This window comes from Idiotropiscis lumnitzeri, chromosome 15, assembly GCF_059441095.1.
Source record: "Idiotropiscis lumnitzeri isolate Australia: NSW breed Sydney's pygmy pipehorse chromosome 15, RoL_Ilum_1.0, whole genome shotgun sequence".
Taxonomy (NCBI): Eukaryota; Metazoa; Chordata; class Actinopteri; order Syngnathiformes; family Syngnathidae; genus Idiotropiscis; species Idiotropiscis lumnitzeri.
The window spans coordinates 5,618,323-5,637,504 of record NC_142405.1 but is presented as its reverse complement, the minus strand read 5'-3'; the positions used below and the strand labels follow the sequence as shown (position 1 = coordinate 5,637,504).

Sequence of the window (19,182 nt, the reverse complement as noted above, 5' to 3'; positions counted from 1 at the left end):
GTGAGTTAGCTAGTGCTAACAATGTCCTCTAGTATGTGTTTACCTTTACAACAAATGTAAAAAATTAGCCACTTTTTCAAATGTTAATTTTCCGTTAGTTTTGGACGGGAGTATTTTGATGTCCTTATTTTTGTCTTATGTTGTAAAAAAAAAAAAAAAAAAAATCTGATGATTTTAGAAGCGCATATATCAACCGATTCAATCAGTTAGCCGATTAATCGGTCAAGCTTGAGTTAAAAATCAATTACAAAAATTGATTCCTGGGGGAAAAAAAATCCAAGCTTGTTTGCAGTGTATTTGAAAATCCTCATCCTTACTTTTAAATCCCCCCCCTGCACGCACCGACACACCGCACACAACCTTCGGAGATGAATGATCCGGCCTGTCATCAATTTGCTCTATCATTTTCTCTCATGACATTTTTTTTTTTTTTTTTTAATATCTTCAAAGGCTTCACTTTTGAGTCTTTAAAGGGCAGAAAAAGTCAATACGCGGCTTATGGAGCCTGTAGTTGGCACCTAGTAATTGACACGGGGAACACCTTATTAGCCAAGTAATTTAGCTCGGCCTGAGCGCGTCCAGGTGTGGCGTGCAGCCCGGGCTGGGGCTGGGGCAGGTGCTTCTTCTCATCTGCCGCCAAAGTGTCAGCACGTGGCAACACAACACAGGCCTCTTTCTTGTCCCGCTGCATTGCTAACACACACACACAAACACACCCCCACGCACACACGCGCCCAAAAAAAATAAATAAATAAAAATATAGGCATTGTATACAAATTGATTGAAGACTTGTCAAGGCCAATTCAAATTTGGATTCTTCATTTTTTTTCAGCTTGTAATGTTATTCATATCTGTATGAAATATTAAATTTCTTGATAAATTTGGGTGTTATCAATTTGTGTGATATGAAAAAAAAAAAAATCGTCAAAAATCGTAAATGTGTACAATAAAATGCTGTTGGAATGTGGAGTCAGCATCCAAGCAGGGACTTGAAACGTGACATAAGATGCAATGTTGACGAGCGTCCTCAAAGTTGTCCGCGCCGCTCGTATGCTGCAAGCGTGTCCCCAAAATAGTTTTCTAACCCCCAGCAGTTGAAGCGAGGCTGCTATTTTAAATAAAAAACGCTTCAAGTCACGGCTCCAAAGCGCAGAAGGCTCGATACTTCACAAACTGCTCCAGTCAGGTTTTTTTTTTTTCTTTTTTTTTTTCTTTTTCGTTTACAGCGGAGTAAAAAAAAAAAAAAAAGTCTTCTAAGACACTTTCACATGATAAGATCTTTCCCATGCTGCATGCCGCAGTGCTGCATCGACCTTTGGCACAGTTTGTGTAGTGAAGATGTTTTTTCTTTTTTTTTTTTTTTTTTGCTTTTGATGACTCACATATCTTGGACGAAAATCAGTGCGAGAAGAGTTTATTTGAAGTCGACCTCGCCACAAGTTCAGACTTGCTCCTAAACAGCTAGCATGCACCAGCTGACAGACTTGAGAATATATCAAGTGGATCTTGTGCGCCTTATTTTCTTTTCCTGTGTCTGTGTGTGCGTGTGGTCCATAGGTACAAACGGTGCACGAGCTGGAGCGGCAAGCCAAAGAGCAACGTGCCCAAGTGGAGAAGAGCGACGCGTCGCTTCAGAAGGCCATGCGGGAGAAGGCCCAGTTGGAGAACCACCTTGCGGCCGTCACCGCCCAACTGCAAGAGGCCAACAGAAGGTTTGGAGACGTTGGCCATAAAAAGAGATTTATTTTTAAAAAAAGGATTTCATTAACATATATTACAAAAAATATTTGGGAAAAAAAAAAAATAAATACATAAAAGTAGCCATTCAAGTTAACCCATTGTAGAATAAAAAAAAACATTTTGGGTTATTAAAGCAAATATTATTAAGATAAAGTAAAAGCTCAGTAGGCCAGTTTGAAGATCGAATGGCTCCTTATGTGGCGCTTAAGAGTCCATAGTGTGAATGCTTGTTGCCTGGCAACCAGTCCAGGGTGTACACCACTTCTCTCCCAAAATCACCTGGGATAGCCTCAAGTTCAAAATCAATACTAGTGATGGACCGATTATCGACCGGGCCGATTATCTGGGACGATATTTGGCATTTAGCCGATTATCAGGATCAGGCTTTTTTTTTTTTTTTTTTTTTACACTTTCAAGACCGAACATTAAAAGCTGGTTAATTTTGGCTCGCTGCAGCTCACTTCTCTCTCTCTCTCTCTGCCGTGCTGGTGGCCCTGCCTGCAGAAGCAGATTGGCCCGCCCACAGCACCATCTGATTGGTTTCCTTGTGCAGTGGGTCGCAGCCAATCAGCAGTAAGCTGCCTGTTTGCCTTTTGATTTTGACACCATTTTAAACGATTGAATAGCGGCTTCAAATATCGGTGTCGGCCCCGAAAAAAAGCATGTCGGTCCCTCACTAATCTATAAATTGTAATTGAAGATTAATCGCGTACAAAAAAGATCCTTGCAAGCTTTTGTTGATTGAGTGTCAAGTTGTGCTAATGCGAGCGTGCTTACAGAATAACGGCCGTCCAGAAAGAGAAGGACGAGCAGAGCGTTTTATTTGAGGAGACCTTGCAGAAGTTCAGAGCCAACCACGAGGCCGACGTCAACCATTTATATCAGGAGCACGCGCTGTCAGCGGCTAAGGTAACGCCGCTAAAATTGTGCCTTTTAAAATCTCGGCGGCAAACGTCTCTTAAATTTCACCGTCATTGAGTAGGATTTCCCTTTTGCCCCGCCCCCCCCCCCCCCCCCTTAAAATAATGAGTAGAAAAATCGAAAACTTTTTTTTTTTTTTTTCTCTTGCAGGCCTCAGAGGTGATGTCGGACTTTGAGAAAACTATCGCTCAGCTCAAACAGCAGCTGGTGGTCAGTGAGCATCAGCGACAAACGCAAGTGAGGGTAAGAGACCGAAGCGGTGCGCGACGACGTTCGGGATTGGTCGTTGTGTGTCACGCTCTCCGCTGCCTCTGTTCAGGATCAGGAAGTGAAGTTCCAGGAGCAAAAAGAAGACTTGCAGATCAGCTATGACAAAAAGGTGCGTGCTGTTGGATGAAAAGTCCACTTGAGCAAATCTGGAAAAAGACGACCCTGCGCCAGTGGAGATCAAAGTCTGGAGTCACGTTCCTTATTTTTTTGGGGGGGGGCGGGGGGGGGCTACCTCATGTCTGTTCTTATTAAATCAAAGTTGATTAACTGGTATGAAGGTCCTGAAAGCGATATTTGAGTCCACGTCTTAAAAGAAAACAAAGTTTGTAGAAAGTCACCTTGTGGAATGTTACTTGAGAACAAAAAAGACATTTCTAAAGAACAAAACTCTCCTCTCTCGTTCTGTAGGAGCAATAAACAAATAATACGTATCACATATAATAAAAAAATATATATATAAATTAAAAAATTAAAAAAAAAAAAGGAAAGGAAAAAGTACCTTAGAATAGCGATGACAAATAATCACGCAGCAGTAGCAAAAAGTGTGACAATGCAACAAATGTGCTCGAGACAATGCTGGTAAACAAACAAAATTACCACTAAGCAGTAAAATAGCGCTCAATAATTTGTCGCATGAGCAGAAATTTGATGGTGCAGTAGCGAAGCTGGTTAGGGGGCGTCGTCTTTTGAAAAAAAAAAAAGTATACCATTTATTTAAGAATTTGAACACAATGCGTCATTTTGGCCTGCGCCTCATTTCTTTTCCCGACAGAACGAAAGAAACGCTCTTCAAAGCGCTCATAAAGTGGCCTTTTTGTTAATGAGCTGAGCTGGACCAGACTTTTGGATTTTAGTTCAAGATCAGGTTTAAAGACTGGACTGCACCTGGGTCATCTTCAAAGTCCAATGTGTGTGTGTGTGTGGGGGGGGGGGGAGCAACACACTCCTTCCCATTGGCTGATACACCTGCAAGAACTTAGCAGCCCCCTGCACACTTAATTCAAGCGGAACTTAATTGAACGCTCTCAAGATGAAAGCCAGTCATGTCGTGTTGATGATTTCTGCACTAGTCAAGGCCACAAGCTCGCAACCTTTTACGTCGTTTGCACAGTGACCACATGGCCAGTGCGATGCACGCGCACGTGAAAAGCGACCTCATATGGCAGCCATATGCACAGTCCGAGGCCCGGGCTCAAATGCTCCTTTTGATTGCGGCGAGCTCACGTGCGTCCTGTTTCAAGGCACTTCAAACTCACCTTACCTTTCTTTTGACGTTTTGCTCTCTTGTCAGGTTGCGGCGCTGCACAATGAGGCGGAGAACGAGAGGACACAGGCCAAGAAGAAGATTGACAAACTAGAAGATGCACTCAGGTGTGTAAAAATAAAATCACAGTCTCGCATCGGCACGTATATACGGGGGCCGGGAAAGGTCGCAAAGGTCTTTTGAAGACGCGACCATACTTTGAAAAGCACGATGTAAATAAATGACAGTTTTACTTCTCATCCCCGCGGGGAGTTTGGCTCACTTCCGTTGTGTTGCGGCTTTTGCAATTCTTCTGACCTTTCTCGGCCACCGCACTATTTACGAAAAATAATAAATACACCATGCATAGCTTGCAAGGTGCTGCTGTTTTGGTTCGCAATGGGATTAAAATATTCATTCTGTTTGGGAAGGTAAGTGTTTATGGAAGCAATAAAGTCAGAAGACTGCTCGTTTTCCGTAAGCGGAAAAATGTGTCTCGACCAGGACCCTTTTTTTTTTTTTTTTTTTTAAGTACTGAATCCACAGTTTATTTTATTTTATTTTTTTTGTACTGAATCCACAGTTTATTTATTTTAATTTATTTTATCTTTTTTTTGTACTGAATCCACAGTTTATTTATTTATTTTATTTTATTTTTTTTATTTTTTTTGTACTGAATCCACAGTTTATTTATTTATTTATTTTATTTATTTATTTTTTTGTACTGAATCCACAGTTTATTTGTTTTATTTTTTGTATTGAATCCACAGGGTTTGTTTTTTTTGGGGGGGGGGGGCAAATCGCTAAGAATTGTTTCGAATTGGAGGTGGTGAGCAAGGCAAGCCGCTGAACTTCTCCCATTTGATGCTTTCTAAAATGTCTGAAGTCTGAAAAGTGCGCCCTATCGAATGAGTTTCATATCAAACCATCCAAAATAAGGCTGCTTTATTTCAGCAATGCAATATAGATTACGATCCAAAACAATTCTCATGATTCAACTGCATGGATCGCATATACAAGCCCGACGTGCCCTCGAAACATTTTTGGGCCGCTTGCATCCTCTAAAGCCTCGTTGGTGCGCCCTTCAGCGCCTGTCTGCTTTTTCGCCGCACAATAGCACATCATTCCCCCGCGTTGCCGACAGCACTCTCAATACAAAGCGGAACTCGAAGTTCCGGAACTTCACAAGCATATTACGGATTTGTTGAGTGGAACGACAGCAGAATGCCCCCGTTCTGCAACTCGAGTTGTCCAGTCTTGGTGCCTTTTATTTTCCTTTTTAATTCAGCGTGAAAATCACAAGGGGGACATTTGATGCTTATTGTTTGCGCTTGTCGAGAATCCGCCCGGCAACAAAAGACTTTAAACGCAGCAGACGCCTCCAGCGGCGCCGTAATGATGCTCGCTATTAGCATCAGCGAGGAGTCAAGTCGCTGCCTGGTTTGGTCGTTAAGCGGAGAGAAAGTGGCCCGTCAAGGCCGCTGTCTAATTAAGCGGCCGGCCACGCTCGCTTCAATCCGATGTGTGCTCGCTACCTGCCTGCTGCCGCGGCAACAGCGAGAGGCCTTTTAAAGGCGATCCAGAAGGACTTCAAAGTCGCAGCTTGCGCGTGTGTGGAAAGATGGAAAGACATGAGATACAATGAAACAAGCGGAGCTGCTTGGCGAGGCAAGCGACGTACACACGATGGCGATTATTCTTCGTATTGTGTGGACTTCTTTTATATCGGTACGCTTTTGGTTCTTAGCATTCCTTTCCTCACTTCTCAGAGTCGACGCCAAGTGTTTGCTTCTGTTATTAAAAAGAAAAAAAAAAATCACCTGGCGCTGCCATGCAAATTAGCTCTGCTGCAAGCATTTGAGTTAGTTTTTTTTTGCTTCATGTTGCTATGGCAACAACAGCAAGCATGACAAACTGATGTCAAGGTGGAGAGTGTAATCATTTTTTCAATGTTTTATTTGCTTTTCCTAGATTGTATTAGCTCTTATGGAGATGTTCCTGATATTTTATTGAAATATCAACACGGCGTGAGAGGGGAAAATTGAGAACATCTTGGTGTGATGCGTTTTAGCTCAACTCACAAAAACTGGCTGTTTAGAGCCTCCAAAAGTCCCCAAAAATTATTTACCTTTCAGCCGAGTAAAAAAAAAAAAAAAAAAAAAATGGATCTTTGACGTCTTTAGCCGTCAATGGTAGTAAATGAGTTAAAAAAAAAAAAGGCCACTTCATCTTTAAATTTTATTCAAACGTCAAAATAAACGCTGCAATGAATATGTAAAGAATGAATTTGTTATTTATTTATTTTAAATTATCAGATTAAAATGCAGTTTGTCTTCACTTGATGGGCGTGGCTCAAATTTAAATGATTTCATCGAAACCTGTTGTTGTGCATGAGCATGCTTTGTCCATTTTTTTTTTATAATTTTTTTATTAATCCTCAAATATGACCTTATTTTCAGGTTATGTAGCGTTAAAAAAATTAATTAATTAAAAAAAATAATCAAAAAAACTTTTAAAAAACTTTTTAAAAAAATCAGCCTATCAGCCATTGAACTGCTAAAATGCCTCACTCGGCTCAATGTTTCGCTCCCGTGGAAACTGCTACGGAAAGGTCTCATTTGGAGGCGGGTTCAACGTGAATTCGATACGAACACCTGACAAAAAACATTTGTGGCCGCTTGAGCTGCAGGTTCCAACGTGTCGTCCGATTCATCTAATATCGTTTCTACCAACGGCCACAAGAGGGCTCCAGTCACAAGTATCGGCGACTGGTATCGGTAGTTCCGATACCGATACTTTTTATGGGTACTCGCCCATCCTTTGTTCACATGAGTCACTTTCAGTTTTCACTTTCTTGGGAGCTCATCAAAAGCCAAACAAAAAACAGTTCCACGTTTTTATTTGTTGTTTGCAGGTGTGGATGTCGACATGGCCCCGAACACGCGTGTGCGTCCCGCTTGAATGCTTCTCTCCTTTGTGACAGCGCGTCGTTCTTATTTTCTCCCTGGCGTTCTTGTGCGCTCGCTCATTTTTTTTCGCTTTCTCTGGGATGTGGATGAAAAGCAAGCCTGCTTTATTTTCTTCTACAGAGGACGCTGAATATTTCAGTTTTGTATTTTCTCTCTCTTCATGCTCTGCCTCTTTTTTTTTTTTCCCCCTCTTTTTTTTCTATCCCAGGCCCCTTTGAAGAGTCTGCGGATTCGTTATCATTCCATTTGGATGAGTTCACAGACGCAGATGCGTGTGTGAGGCATTCATATTTAGGAACGCTTTCTTGTCTGGTGTGTGTCATTGCTTACATGTGAAGCTCCGCCCACATCACAGCTTGTTCAAAGTCATAAAAGTCTTCCTCCCAAATGAGTCCAAGTGACAAGAAAAAGAGCGCAAGGCGATTTATGCCCTCCTAAAAGTCGCCCTTTGAATGAAAGCCCCGCGTTCCGACGGGTCCCGTTCGGCTTCGGCAAACCATCGAAAAGGCTGGCCACTGGCGGCGTGTCGGCGGGATGACATGATGTTGCATCATGTCATACCACTGAGACGGCGTGTAAACTGAATTAACTTAATTCAACAAAATAAATAAACATATTCAATGCAGTGTTTCTTTGAAATGGATCGGTTCAGGTTCTTGGCATTCGTTTCATTGGCTTTGCGCGTTTGATCAGATTTAGTCCAAAAAAGCCAGAAAACACTGAAAAAAAAATAAACTGTATTTTCGTGGCTAAAATGTTAATTGGAGTTGGAAAAGCTTCAAAAAATAAATTACTGACATTTATGGCAACAATGTTAGTACAACAAAGCTAGCAAGTCGCTCGCCTCAAAAATTGCTTTCCGTATCTTTCAGTCAATCCAAGTGTCTGTAAAATCGTATTTGTTAGTCGAAAATGTGTGAAAGCCAATTTTTTTTACATGAGCAAAACTTTTGACCAACTTATTGAAGTTTGTTGAGTCACCAAACTTTTTCATTTTTTTTTTCATTTTCATTACATTGCCTCGTAAAAAAAAAAGAAAAATACAACTTGTAATTGTTTGGGGACTTAAACGGGAACGTTAAAATTTACAACAAAGCATATACCGTAAAAAAAAATTATACAAATAAATAAATTAATTTTTTTTTTTTTTTTTTTTACAATACAGCTTTATTAACAAACACATTTAAACTTTTGTGCGCAATAAAAAAAAAAAAAATTTCCTTCAGTTTTTTGCAGACTGTGTTACTTTCCCTCAATTTTGCGTCCATTATTTGGACCCAGCAGATTGGGTTGATGAGCTGAGGCCGGTCGCCATTTTGGGCACTCTAGTCGTGTCCTGAAGTTGAAGTAAATTGTCGCAGTTTTAGGCGTGTGTCATTTTAGTTTCCGGTTGGAAAAACCGAATCAACTACCCAACCACGACATACGCCGCTTTATATATAGCTTGCATGTTTCGCGTAGTCGCCTCCATTCCGAAAATGCCCGAATCCCCGCGCCATCCACCTCCCTGTCTGCCATGCTCGCTTCACCCGCCGCTTTCTCCTTCAACCCCTCCCGCCTCCTAAACCTGCCATTGAGAATTTTGAGGATGACAAGACTTCCTCTTTAGCGACGGCTCGTCTTTAATTTGAGTCTCCTTCCCTTGCACTTTTTCCTGACCAGGGCTCCATTTCAAGGCAAAGCGGCCGCCGTGGCGCTGGCACGCTCGCTCTTCTTCCTCTCGCTGCCAGGCCTCCCCAACTCATTTTTTTTTTTTCTCTCTCTCTGTCCTGTCATCTGGCCCGCGTTGCTCTGTTATTGACGGTGACGCGCTGTCTACCACCCTTATGACCACACGCACACAAACACACTCCCAGCGGAATACAGTTATTTTCCCAGGAATGGCTGTCGCTTCCGTGTGGTCACGGACTCTTCAGCTTTGGCGGATAATATGTTCGAGTGTGTCACACGGTTTTGAAGTCGGCCGCGGGCGAATGTCCTCGGCGTAGCCGAGCGAGGTAAAGGCTGGCCTTAGCCGGCTCCACGCTAGTCATTCGGCGAGCCGACTTGTCAGTCAAGTTGGTGGCGCTCGCTCGTCGGCGAAGACCGTTTTCGAATTTATCGGCAACCGCGTCGCTTTTCTTCTCCCGCCGTAATCTCGTTGTGTATTCTTTGTGCCTGCTTGAAACCGCGAGGCAGCACATGCATTGAGACTGATTAATAATTACAGAGTACACAAAATTGGGAAAGGGAAGTTGGGGGGGGGGGGGGGGGAACAAAACAATTTCTTTGTCGTTTGATGTCCGACATGAGAGAGACCAAAATTACAAAGAGACAGAACTCTATAAAGAGACGCGAAGGCTTACATATTCTTTTTTAAATCCTCTTCCCTCATTTCTTTTTATGTTCTCCCTCCTTTATGACCAGTACACACACACACACACACACACACTTGATTGTCTGTTAAACACAGATTAGTGTGCAGGACAGTATCTGAGTGCTCCCTCGCCCCCTTTGTGTTTTTTTTTAATTTTTTTTTATTTTTATTTTTTTAATTGGTTTGAAGTAACATCCGCCAACCCGAAAAATGTATTCTCCATTTTCAATCTTAAGGGAGAAATGAATCATTCACATTCAGAATATTAATTTGAAGGAAAGGAAATAAGGGGTGACTTTTCCACTGCATTTCTAATTCTGATCAAGCACCAAACGTTATTTTCGTTCAAGACGACTCACCTCACCACAGAAGCAAATGAAGAATGCAATTCTTAAACATGTTTGAAACCAACATACAATTGAAGGTGACGAGTGGTGATGAATCGTCATGGTGCTACAAGACAATTTGAATCAGATGCCCGTCGTATCGTTCCAAATGAATCAAGACGCGTTTCAAATCGTCTTTTATTGGAGAGATGCACCCCTGACGGTAAACAACTTGAGATCTCGGAGAAAGACGATTCTCTTCGCTGCATTATGAAAAAAAAATGTATATTAAAAAATAACCATGAGCTCGGTGCAGCCACCCCGGCGCGCGCGCACCCGCGCACCCTTCCCAGCCCACCTGAAGACCTGACAGCTGCTCGCCGCTGTTGGATTGCGTGTTGCAGGCTGCTGCTTTGGCACTGACAGCTCTCACTATGCCTGTCAGTCGTCTCGCCGCGCAAACTATATGACCTGACGTCTGCCAGCAATAGCAGTGCGAAATCTGAGTTGTGTGTGCACACAGGTGTTGGGGAGGAATATACTCTGAAACTTATTTTGAGAGCGAGAGAGAGAGAGAGAGGGAGAGAGAGAGAGAGAGGGAGAGAGAGAGAGGGAAGGAGGGAGAGAGAGAGAGAGAGAGAGAGAGAGAGAGAGAGAGAGAGAGAGAGAGAGAGAGAGAGAGAGGGAGAGAGCGAGAGGGAAGGAGGGAGAGAGAGAGAGAGAGAGAGAGAGAGAAGTGAGAGACAGAGAGAGGGAGAGAGAGAGAGAGAAGTGAGAGACAGAGAGAGAGAGAGAGAGAGAGAGAGAGAGGGAGAGAGCGAGAGGGAAGGAGGGAGAGAGAGAGAGAGAGAGAGAGAGAGAGAGAGAGAGAAGTGAGAGACAGAGAGAGGGAGACAGAGAGAGAGAGAGAGGGAGGGAGAGAACATTTGGATGGAAGGATCTTAATATTTTTATTTTTTTTCAATGAATCCATAAATTATTTGTATATTGCTATCACTCAATTTACAGTCGTTGGGTAGTAATTCATTCGGACAACTTTCGCCCATTTTCTTTCCGAGGCTCTCGTTGTTGACCTCTTGCATGTCTTTTGTCGACAGAGACACGGAGCGCCAACTGGACCGAAGCCGAGAGAGCCACAGGGTGCGCCTCCAACAAGCCGACGCGGCGCTGGAGCAGTTCAGGAGGCAGGTGAAGCTCAGCTCCGAGAAGGCCGACGCCCAACTCAAGCTCCAGGTCCGACTCTAGAGCAGACGGATGCATGATGTCGATTTAAAAAAAAAAAAAAAAAAAAGCGCAACGCAATCAGTGCACCTGTTCCTCATTACGTTCGCTCCCACATTCGCGCACATCCTCCGTGCCGCCGCAAATGCCGTCCCATGGATCCTCCCCTGTTGTGAAGGCGGCTGTTCGAAAGGCTTGAACCGACACACGCTTGCAAAAGCGCAGCCTGACCGCAGATGTACGAGGGCGCCACGCTGGCTGCTCTGGAATTCTCTTCTCCCTCCTTTTTCTCCATTTTATCGACTTTTTTGTTTTGCCTTGCGCTCGTTTGTACCCGCCACAATATTCGTTACAATTTTAATGCGTCATATTGAGGCGGCCGTCATATTTTAGCCGCGCTCAGCTAGTTTTTTTTTATGTTGCCGTTTATGCAAATACGCTGAAAAAAGTTTTGGATTCAATAAAATCAGGAGTTTATTTTGTGCATCCACTTGACCAAATAACAGTAAATTAAATGCAACTTTTTTTTTTTTTTAATGAAATTTTTTTACGTCATACTCACAAAAGATGCTTATTATTAAATTTACATGTAAAAATCGCAACACTTGCTCTGGCAGATTACAGTTGACATGGCAACATGTAGATGCTGAAATCTGATTGGATGAAAAAAAAAAAAATCCAACATCCCTTTTGAAACACGGGCAGCAGTGCTACAAAAAGGCGGAACACAACAAATATGAGAATTTAAAACGGCTCTCGGCAATCCACCACAATAACAAACACGCACCTTGCGAATGACGTCATTGTCGAGATTGTGCTTTTGAAATTCAACTCATGAACTTTCAGCGTGATTGTTGCGCGCTTGCCACTTTCTCACAGTCAGTGGGTGTGTCAGAGCGAGCCGCGTTTGTCGACGGAGAACAGGTCCGCACTTCTAACGTCAGCCGCGCTAATCAGTGCCTCGCTGTCAGCCTTCCAAACGTCATTCAGGCAAAATTTCTCCCACGGACTCAGCTTTGAGAAACTCCCAAAGCTTTTTGTCTCATTTATCTCTTTATTTATTTTTCAACATTTTAAATCCGTCTATTTCAACACAAATGAGCGAACGTTGTTTTTTTTTTGCAATTTTTTTGTTTTGGTCAAACAAAATGCAGATTTGAAGCTTACCCAAACACCGTCAATTAGTGAGATCATCAATTGTGCCGCGGGAAATTATCTAATCACTCTTAATTGGTCCGAAAATGATCACACAATTACAACAATACATGAAGCTTTGTTCAACAATCCATGCAAGTGACGTTTAGTGATTTGGCACGACGATGAAATCTTCTTAATTAAGAACACCGGTGAACTGTGAGTGACCTGATATGCATTATTTTTAAGTGGTGACAATTTGGCAGATAGATTTAAAAAAAAAAAAAAAAAAAAAAAAGTCTTTTGTTGCCACTCCCAGTTGAAGTTCACGGTGAAACTAAATATAAAACAAAAAAAATAATTACACTTTGTGTATTTAAAGGGGAAGTCGACTGCTCAAAATGTTCTAAGCGCCTTCACGCGTTGAGCAGTGAAATTCATCCGTTTTGATTTTGGCTCAGCTTCAGGAAACAGGTGAGCCGTGATTGGCCGTCGCCTGAGCATCGAGCAACTGTGATGTTATTTTCAGTCGACAGAAGTGACAAAATGGCCGCCCACCAAGATGGCGACCAACAGGCGGATTTTGCTGCTTAACTCATATTCCACATGGGCAATCTTAACGAAAATGCCGTGTTTCGACGTGTGACGTTGCGGAGAACATTTTATTGCAAGGATTTTTTAGGGGGTGTTGACTTCCCCTTTAAGACGACCACTTCGATTTTTCTTCCGGTAATGTGCTTCAGTTTTTCCACATTTAGTCATGTTATTGCCTCATTCCAAAATGGAATCAATTCATTTTTCTGCCCTCAGCAAAAATAGTCATGAAAATACATCGTAAAGAGAATTAATTATTATTATTTATTTGATATTTTTTCCCCGTTTTGTAACATTTGCACGTGTCCCAATATCTTCTCTCCAAAAATTCAAGATGGCCAGCTCTTGGTATCTCGCAATATTCCACAAAGACTTTCTTTCCTCCACTTTTGGAATGTTGCCGACTATTTCATTTCGATGCTGGGAAAATGTTTTCGTAGATAAATAAAAATAATAATTATATAATAATAAAAATAAATAAAAGAAATAGATTTTAAATTTTGTGTTGTGTGAATGATTCCAAAGGAAGCTTTGGATTTTTTTTTTCTTTATTCTGGATCAGTCCAAAAAGATTTCACACATCCAGAGCTCCACTCACGCGCGATATGACCCACATACAGAAATCGCTTTGAGTATTTCATAATTAATTACTCAAATTCATGATAAGTCCCGGTTTTTTTTTTTGTTTTTTTGTTTTTTCCTGTGTGCAAATTTGTTGTTTTCAAGATGTTTGTGTGCCGCAGATGGAGAAGGTGGAGGAGGACCTGCAGCACTCCAAGTGTCTCCGTGAAAATCAATCCAAGGAGTTCTCGCTGCAACTCGACGCCCTCAGACAAAACTACGAGCAGCAGGTCTGTTTTTTTTTTTTTTTTTTTTTTTTTTTTTGCTTTTGAACTTCAACCGGCCGCTGGAAAGCATTTCATCTCGCTTTCATTTCCACTCGCCCCGGTGACTCCTCCCCCCACACACACCCCCTCTCACCTCCTCCCCCCCAATCTGATGAATTTCTCATGATAAGCGACACGCAAACAGCCCGAGCGCATATTTGAGGTAATCTGCGTCGCAGATGCGCCGTGACCTTTTCGCCGCATCTGTCCTCTCCGATTGGAGGCGGAGAAAGCGTTTTTCGCGAGTCATTTAAATGTTGCCGGCTGATAGGATGACATCTTTTTTACCGAGTCGTGGATTCAATTAAGCTGCAGCTTTGGATGTTATCTGTGGAGAACACGCAATAAGCAATTATTCTTTGGAAACACATCTCAACTTGAGTCTGGCTTCGTTGTGCTTTAACATGACAACAGGCCATGACGTTGAAATCATTGTCTCATGTCGCACGCGCTTTACTGCAAAAATAAATAAATGGCTGAATTATTTTCAGTTTTTGTCACAAGGTTTTCTTCAGACTTCCAAATTAAAGCCTAATTTCCTGGAAATCTCCTTAGGCATTTTGATGGCTGAGTTCTTTGGTTCTTGTGTTTTTGCATAATGAAAATAGTCAATCGAAAATAATCCATGATTCCCAAATTCTATCCTGAATTTTTGTTTTTTTGGGGGGGGGGGGGGGGCGTTTCGTATAAAAATTGGAGCACGTAAATACAGACGTACGGCAATACGGCACATGGAGACCACAAGTTTTTCGCAGGGGATAAACAATATACGCCTGTGATTTTTACGTTTGTCGCGTCATCGTTGCCGTTCGAATATCGGTTGCGGAACTTGTTGCGGCATGACGCCGATGCTCTGGGTTCACCCGTCAATGGCTTTTTGCGCTATTCATTAGCGTTAGGCTAAATTGACTTCAATGAGAGGAAGCTACCTCCTTGTGTGAAAAAAAAAAATATGTTTGATAGAAAACCATCATTCGGAGTGCCAATATATTTATTTTATTTTTATTTTTTTTAAGTCACTATGTGCTTGTGTACATTTTTTTTATATGTTTAGTTTCACAGAAAATGATCATTCGGAGTAGCAATTAATTTTTTAAGTCTTTTTTTTTTTTGGCAAAGCAAAGCAAAAAAAAAAAAAAAATCATCTAAAAGTCAACTAAACGATTTAGGAATAGTCAGACGTCAGGTCACCGCTATCTCCTCGCAGCGCCGTCCACGGCGAGGACATGCTAACGCCCAAGAACCTTTAGCATGATTTGCTTTCTTCAAAGAGTGCAGAATTGAACCTTCTGCCTTGCGATAAAAGCAATCACACCGTGTAATTTGCCATTTCTGAAATCGTCTAGCCTTTGATTGCCGTGCAACGTCCTTCAAATCACAATTAGCGCCCGTTTTTTTGTGCTCTCGGAGGTCATTTGAGTTTTTCTCAAGTCATCTGAGGACCACACGGATGGCACGAAAACGATGACGCAACCATCAAACAGCCCTTCGTTGTTATTCTATCTTTCCAGCATTTGCGGGAGAAATGTTTATAGACTTTATGTAAGACTCGCTCCGGGCTTTTATTTGTTTTTCGAAAGCAAGGCTGGCCGCATCAAATGGCTCGTTGATTCTCCACCCCGGTTTTAAATAATAGGAAGCTTTTATTGTGTCTTTTGAAACCAAATGGCCACAGCATGCGAGCAGTCACGTTGGCGTTTACCATCCGCAGACACTTTCTTTCACAATCCTCGTTGACGACACCGATTCATTACGCGCTTCAACATTTCGCCGCCGCGTCGCCAAAACGGCACTTAGAACCTTCAAACGGATTTGTGTTTATTTATGGAACGAAACATATTCAGAGCGCTGCGCAACTGAAGCAATTGTGTAGTTTTAGCACCGCTTTGAATGCCAACTTTGCGTTCCCGCTCGTCGGGACGATGAAGCCTGTCTCGTGAGGGAAATCAAAGTGGCAAATATTCCCGAGTGCTGCGGGTGCCGTTGACAGGAGGCGACGGCGGGTTAGCAGCACGTCAGCGAGCCTTTTGTCAAAAAGATAAAAAAAACATACACGGATGAAGGGGGGGCCTGTCTGCGTGACGAATGAATGCGCGTGACACGATTGCGCTGATTAAAGGCAAATGAGGAAACATACGCACCGTATGTGGATTATTCACGGGACGCTGTCATCGGCGTCGTCGGAATCGAGACTTATTCTAAACTCAAAGAGCAATTCAGCCTTTTTAGAAAGATAACAATGTTCACGTTTTCAAGCCAGCTCTCGGGAGGTCTTCAATTAACGATGTTTATCATTCTGGATGTGGATGCCGCGGGCGGAAAGTCGCACTAACTCAAACCGGGAGCAACTTCAAATATTATTTTCACGTCATCGCGATGGCGAGCACAGTTAACATTTAAAAGCCAAATGTTTCATTATCACGTGTAAACGTTGGAAATCGGGGTAAGGCCCGACCGATTAATCGGCGAGCCAATTATTTTGGCCGATTAGGCAAAATAAGAAAAATCGGGCGGAGTTTTGCCGATTGAACGTCGGTATGATCTGGCGTCGTCGTGGAACAGGAAGCACTGCTCAGGAGGTAAAATGTTACTTTGCGTGACTCGCATCCTTCTCCAGCTTCTTAATTATTGGCACCCCTGATTACAAAGCTTTTTTTGGCTACTAATCCATTCCGTCTCTTTTCTAAATATACGACCAATCCCGTGTGACACAATTCTTAGCCTCTCCTCCCCCCTCGATGATGTTACTGCTTTGTACAAGCGGACCTAATCTTCTCCTACAATGTTCGACAAGACGGGAGAATACAGCGAGCCGGATCTTTTCAATGGGGTTGAGGTCTGGGGACTGGGGTCTTTGCTGAACCATTTCTTCTACTAATTTTCTCTGCGAGAGTATGCGTCTGCTATAAAAAAGGAATTCAATTGAATATTAATCGTGGAGGGCGGTGAATAAACCCAAAAATTTAACAACCTACGGAGAATTTAGAGTCTTCACTGCTGCTAACATGCAAACTCCACACAAATCGACTGGACAAGCAGTTGGTTTGCGTGGTGCTTCCTGCTTGCGATGCAAATGAGTGTCCTCAGGCGTTTATGCAGATTGTCTGTACGTGGAATGCAACGACCCCCCCCCCCTCGTCAAAACGTACCCTCATGCAAAAGTTGCGCTCTCAACATCCCAGAGAGTTGACTCTCACGACATCGGAGCGATCAAGTCGGTTCATTGAGACCTCCACAAAGACGTTTCTTCAAGAGCGGCCGCGGCCGTGCTTTGAAAACGACAACTTTCTATGAAGGGATTGTTCGGTCGGCTGTGCGTCACGGCGACGCGGCCTAGCGCCGCCCCCCTCGACTCCGGCGCGACGCCGCGCCGTTTGACGTTAATTCGGGTTGACCTTTTATCGTGGAGGGAAGCGGTCGTCGGGGGCCTCCTCGAGTTGTTCGTTTGGGGTCTTGCAAGTGCGTGGACGCAATTTGCACACTTTGATGTGCGTCAGTTGAGGGGCCACTCGCCCCCCCAAAAAATTTTTTTAAAAATCCCAAAATACAAGGGCATCTGCTTTATTGTCCTCCACGCCGTCCTTCTTCCCAAACATTTCAGCCCGCCCCCGCCGGGCTCACCTCCCGGTCCCGCGCAGCGCTCCATGTCAAAGCAGGCTGACAGGAGTCGTGCTGTGCACTAACACCCGAACGGCTCGGCATCTTTGGCACCAAGCTGTGCCGTAACCGACTCTACCTTCCCTCCGGAGCGTCACGTCGGCTCCTTTAAGAATGGCGGCATCCTTGGCTGCGCTGCATGCTGGTAGCGTGTGATGTCACAGCCGGGCGCCTTGCTGGGTCGGCTTTCTGTCATCTCCCGCCCGTCTTTTTCCCCCTTGGCTTTTTCTTACAATGGATCTTTCTCGCCACTTTCTTCATCCCGATCCTTTTCTTCTTTTCTGCACATTCCTGTCGGGCCAGCCACACTTGACAGGCGCAGTAAGCCAAGGATGTCCTCCGCCACTTTCTGCTTCCGCACACCCTGCTGAGGAGTTGTCAACGAATTTGCCCGCTCATGTATTCGTCCGTCCGTCCGTCCGTCGGCGGATTTGATTCGTATCGATTTGTTGCGACTTTGCCACTCCGTCAACACTTTCGGCTCTCATTGCATTTTCTTCCCGTGTTTGTCCGTCACATTGGTAACTGATCCCAAGGGATTAAATCACTTTCTAGAATTCTCCCCAAAAGCCTTTTGAGAATCCACATAACAAAGCGGCCCAGAAAGCTGCAGGCTCGATTTTTTTTTTTTTTTTTTTGGGCTACTAAAATAAAGTGACCATTGTGGTGGTCTCCTCAAGAGTGAGGACGGAATCCGGCTTCCTGGAGATAGCCGCTCATTCATCACCTGCTCTGAATAGCCACGCAAAGTCCGCAGCTCGGTTTAGGGATAGACCCGGCACCGGGCGGGCGTAGAGACGCTGGATCTCTGCACGGCCCCGGCGAACACAATGCGCCGGGGGGGGGGGGTTAGCTTCAAAGCGAGGAAGCGAAAAGGCCCCTCGCTGTCCTTCCAAGTCTCCGGCTCGGCACGCTGGGGGGGGGGGGATTCTGAGAACAGAGAAGAGCCTGGGAAAGGCTGCATGGCTACTGGCAAGACTCACCTCTCAGCAGGTGACTTTGCTCTCAGCTGTGATGGGATGCAAACTTGATCTTGAGCCGCCAGCATGCCTAATCTGTGAGAAATGGTGGCTTTGCATCCCATAAAAAAAAAAAAAAAGAGGGGGAAGTGATTATCGCTCGCGTTCTGGACGCTACTGTACGTGACTATCCTCGCTAGCTGGTTACTCGACCGCCGGTTCGGTTGGAACGGACGGATTAACCGAGCCAAGTCTTGCGTTATCTCGAGTCAAGTTTGCGGCGTTCCCTCGCGTCTTTCCCAAAGAGCATTCGGAGTGCTCATAAGCCCATTTTCACATGCTGTCAGACGCTTAGCATGGGGGCATCGGTTTGTCGCTGCAGCCAGATGGCTAACCCCTGCCAGCTTTTAGACGCAACCCAAGCGAGATGTTCTTTTATATGCCGATCACAGAAGAAGGCGGAGGAGAGGGGGGGGGGGGGCGAATGGCACGTTTAGGGACGGGCGAGGTGAGAGGGCGGAGGCAGCTAGCCAGATGTAAACACGCCACCTCATGACGACAGCGCCAAGACGCCGGGGAAACTTTTTGGACGTGTGAAAAGTGGAGCGCGAGGCGGGTCGCGGTCCACGCAAGCGGACGGACGGACAAGTTGTCATGACGACAGGGTTTGCCGAGTTTGTGTTGGCTGATGAAGTCTTTCTTTGCCCGCTTGTCCAATCAGATGGCTGAGCGGCGCGTGCAGCACGAGCAAGAGAGGACGCGCCTGCAACAGCAGCATTGCGCCGAAAAGGACAGCCTTGTCCAGGAGCGCCAGCGGGAGGTGAGCAACCTGGAGAGCCACGCCAGGGCCGCCCTGCACGCGCACCAGCAACACACCCAGGAGTGGAGGAAGCGCCATGGCCAGG

General features: G+C 44.3%; 1 protein-coding gene across 1 annotated transcript in view; it reads left to right on the top strand.

The window, feature by feature from the left end:
* The window catches only part of cep112 (centrosomal protein 112), an 88,586-nt gene that overhangs the window by 22,118 nt on the left and 47,286 nt on the right, over positions 1-19,182 (top strand). The window contains exons 13-20 of the mRNA XM_088316460.1: positions 1,558-1,712; positions 2,520-2,649; positions 2,812-2,904; positions 2,981-3,040; positions 4,223-4,302; positions 10,923-11,058; positions 13,518-13,625; positions 18,999-19,181. Coding sequence (XP_088172586.1) covers positions 1,558-1,712; positions 2,520-2,649; positions 2,812-2,904; positions 2,981-3,040; positions 4,223-4,302; positions 10,923-11,058; positions 13,518-13,625; positions 18,999-19,181 — 945 coding nt within the window. The remainder of the gene's footprint in view (positions 1-1,557; positions 1,713-2,519; positions 2,650-2,811; positions 2,905-2,980; positions 3,041-4,222; positions 4,303-10,922; positions 11,059-13,517; positions 13,626-18,998; position 19,182) is intronic.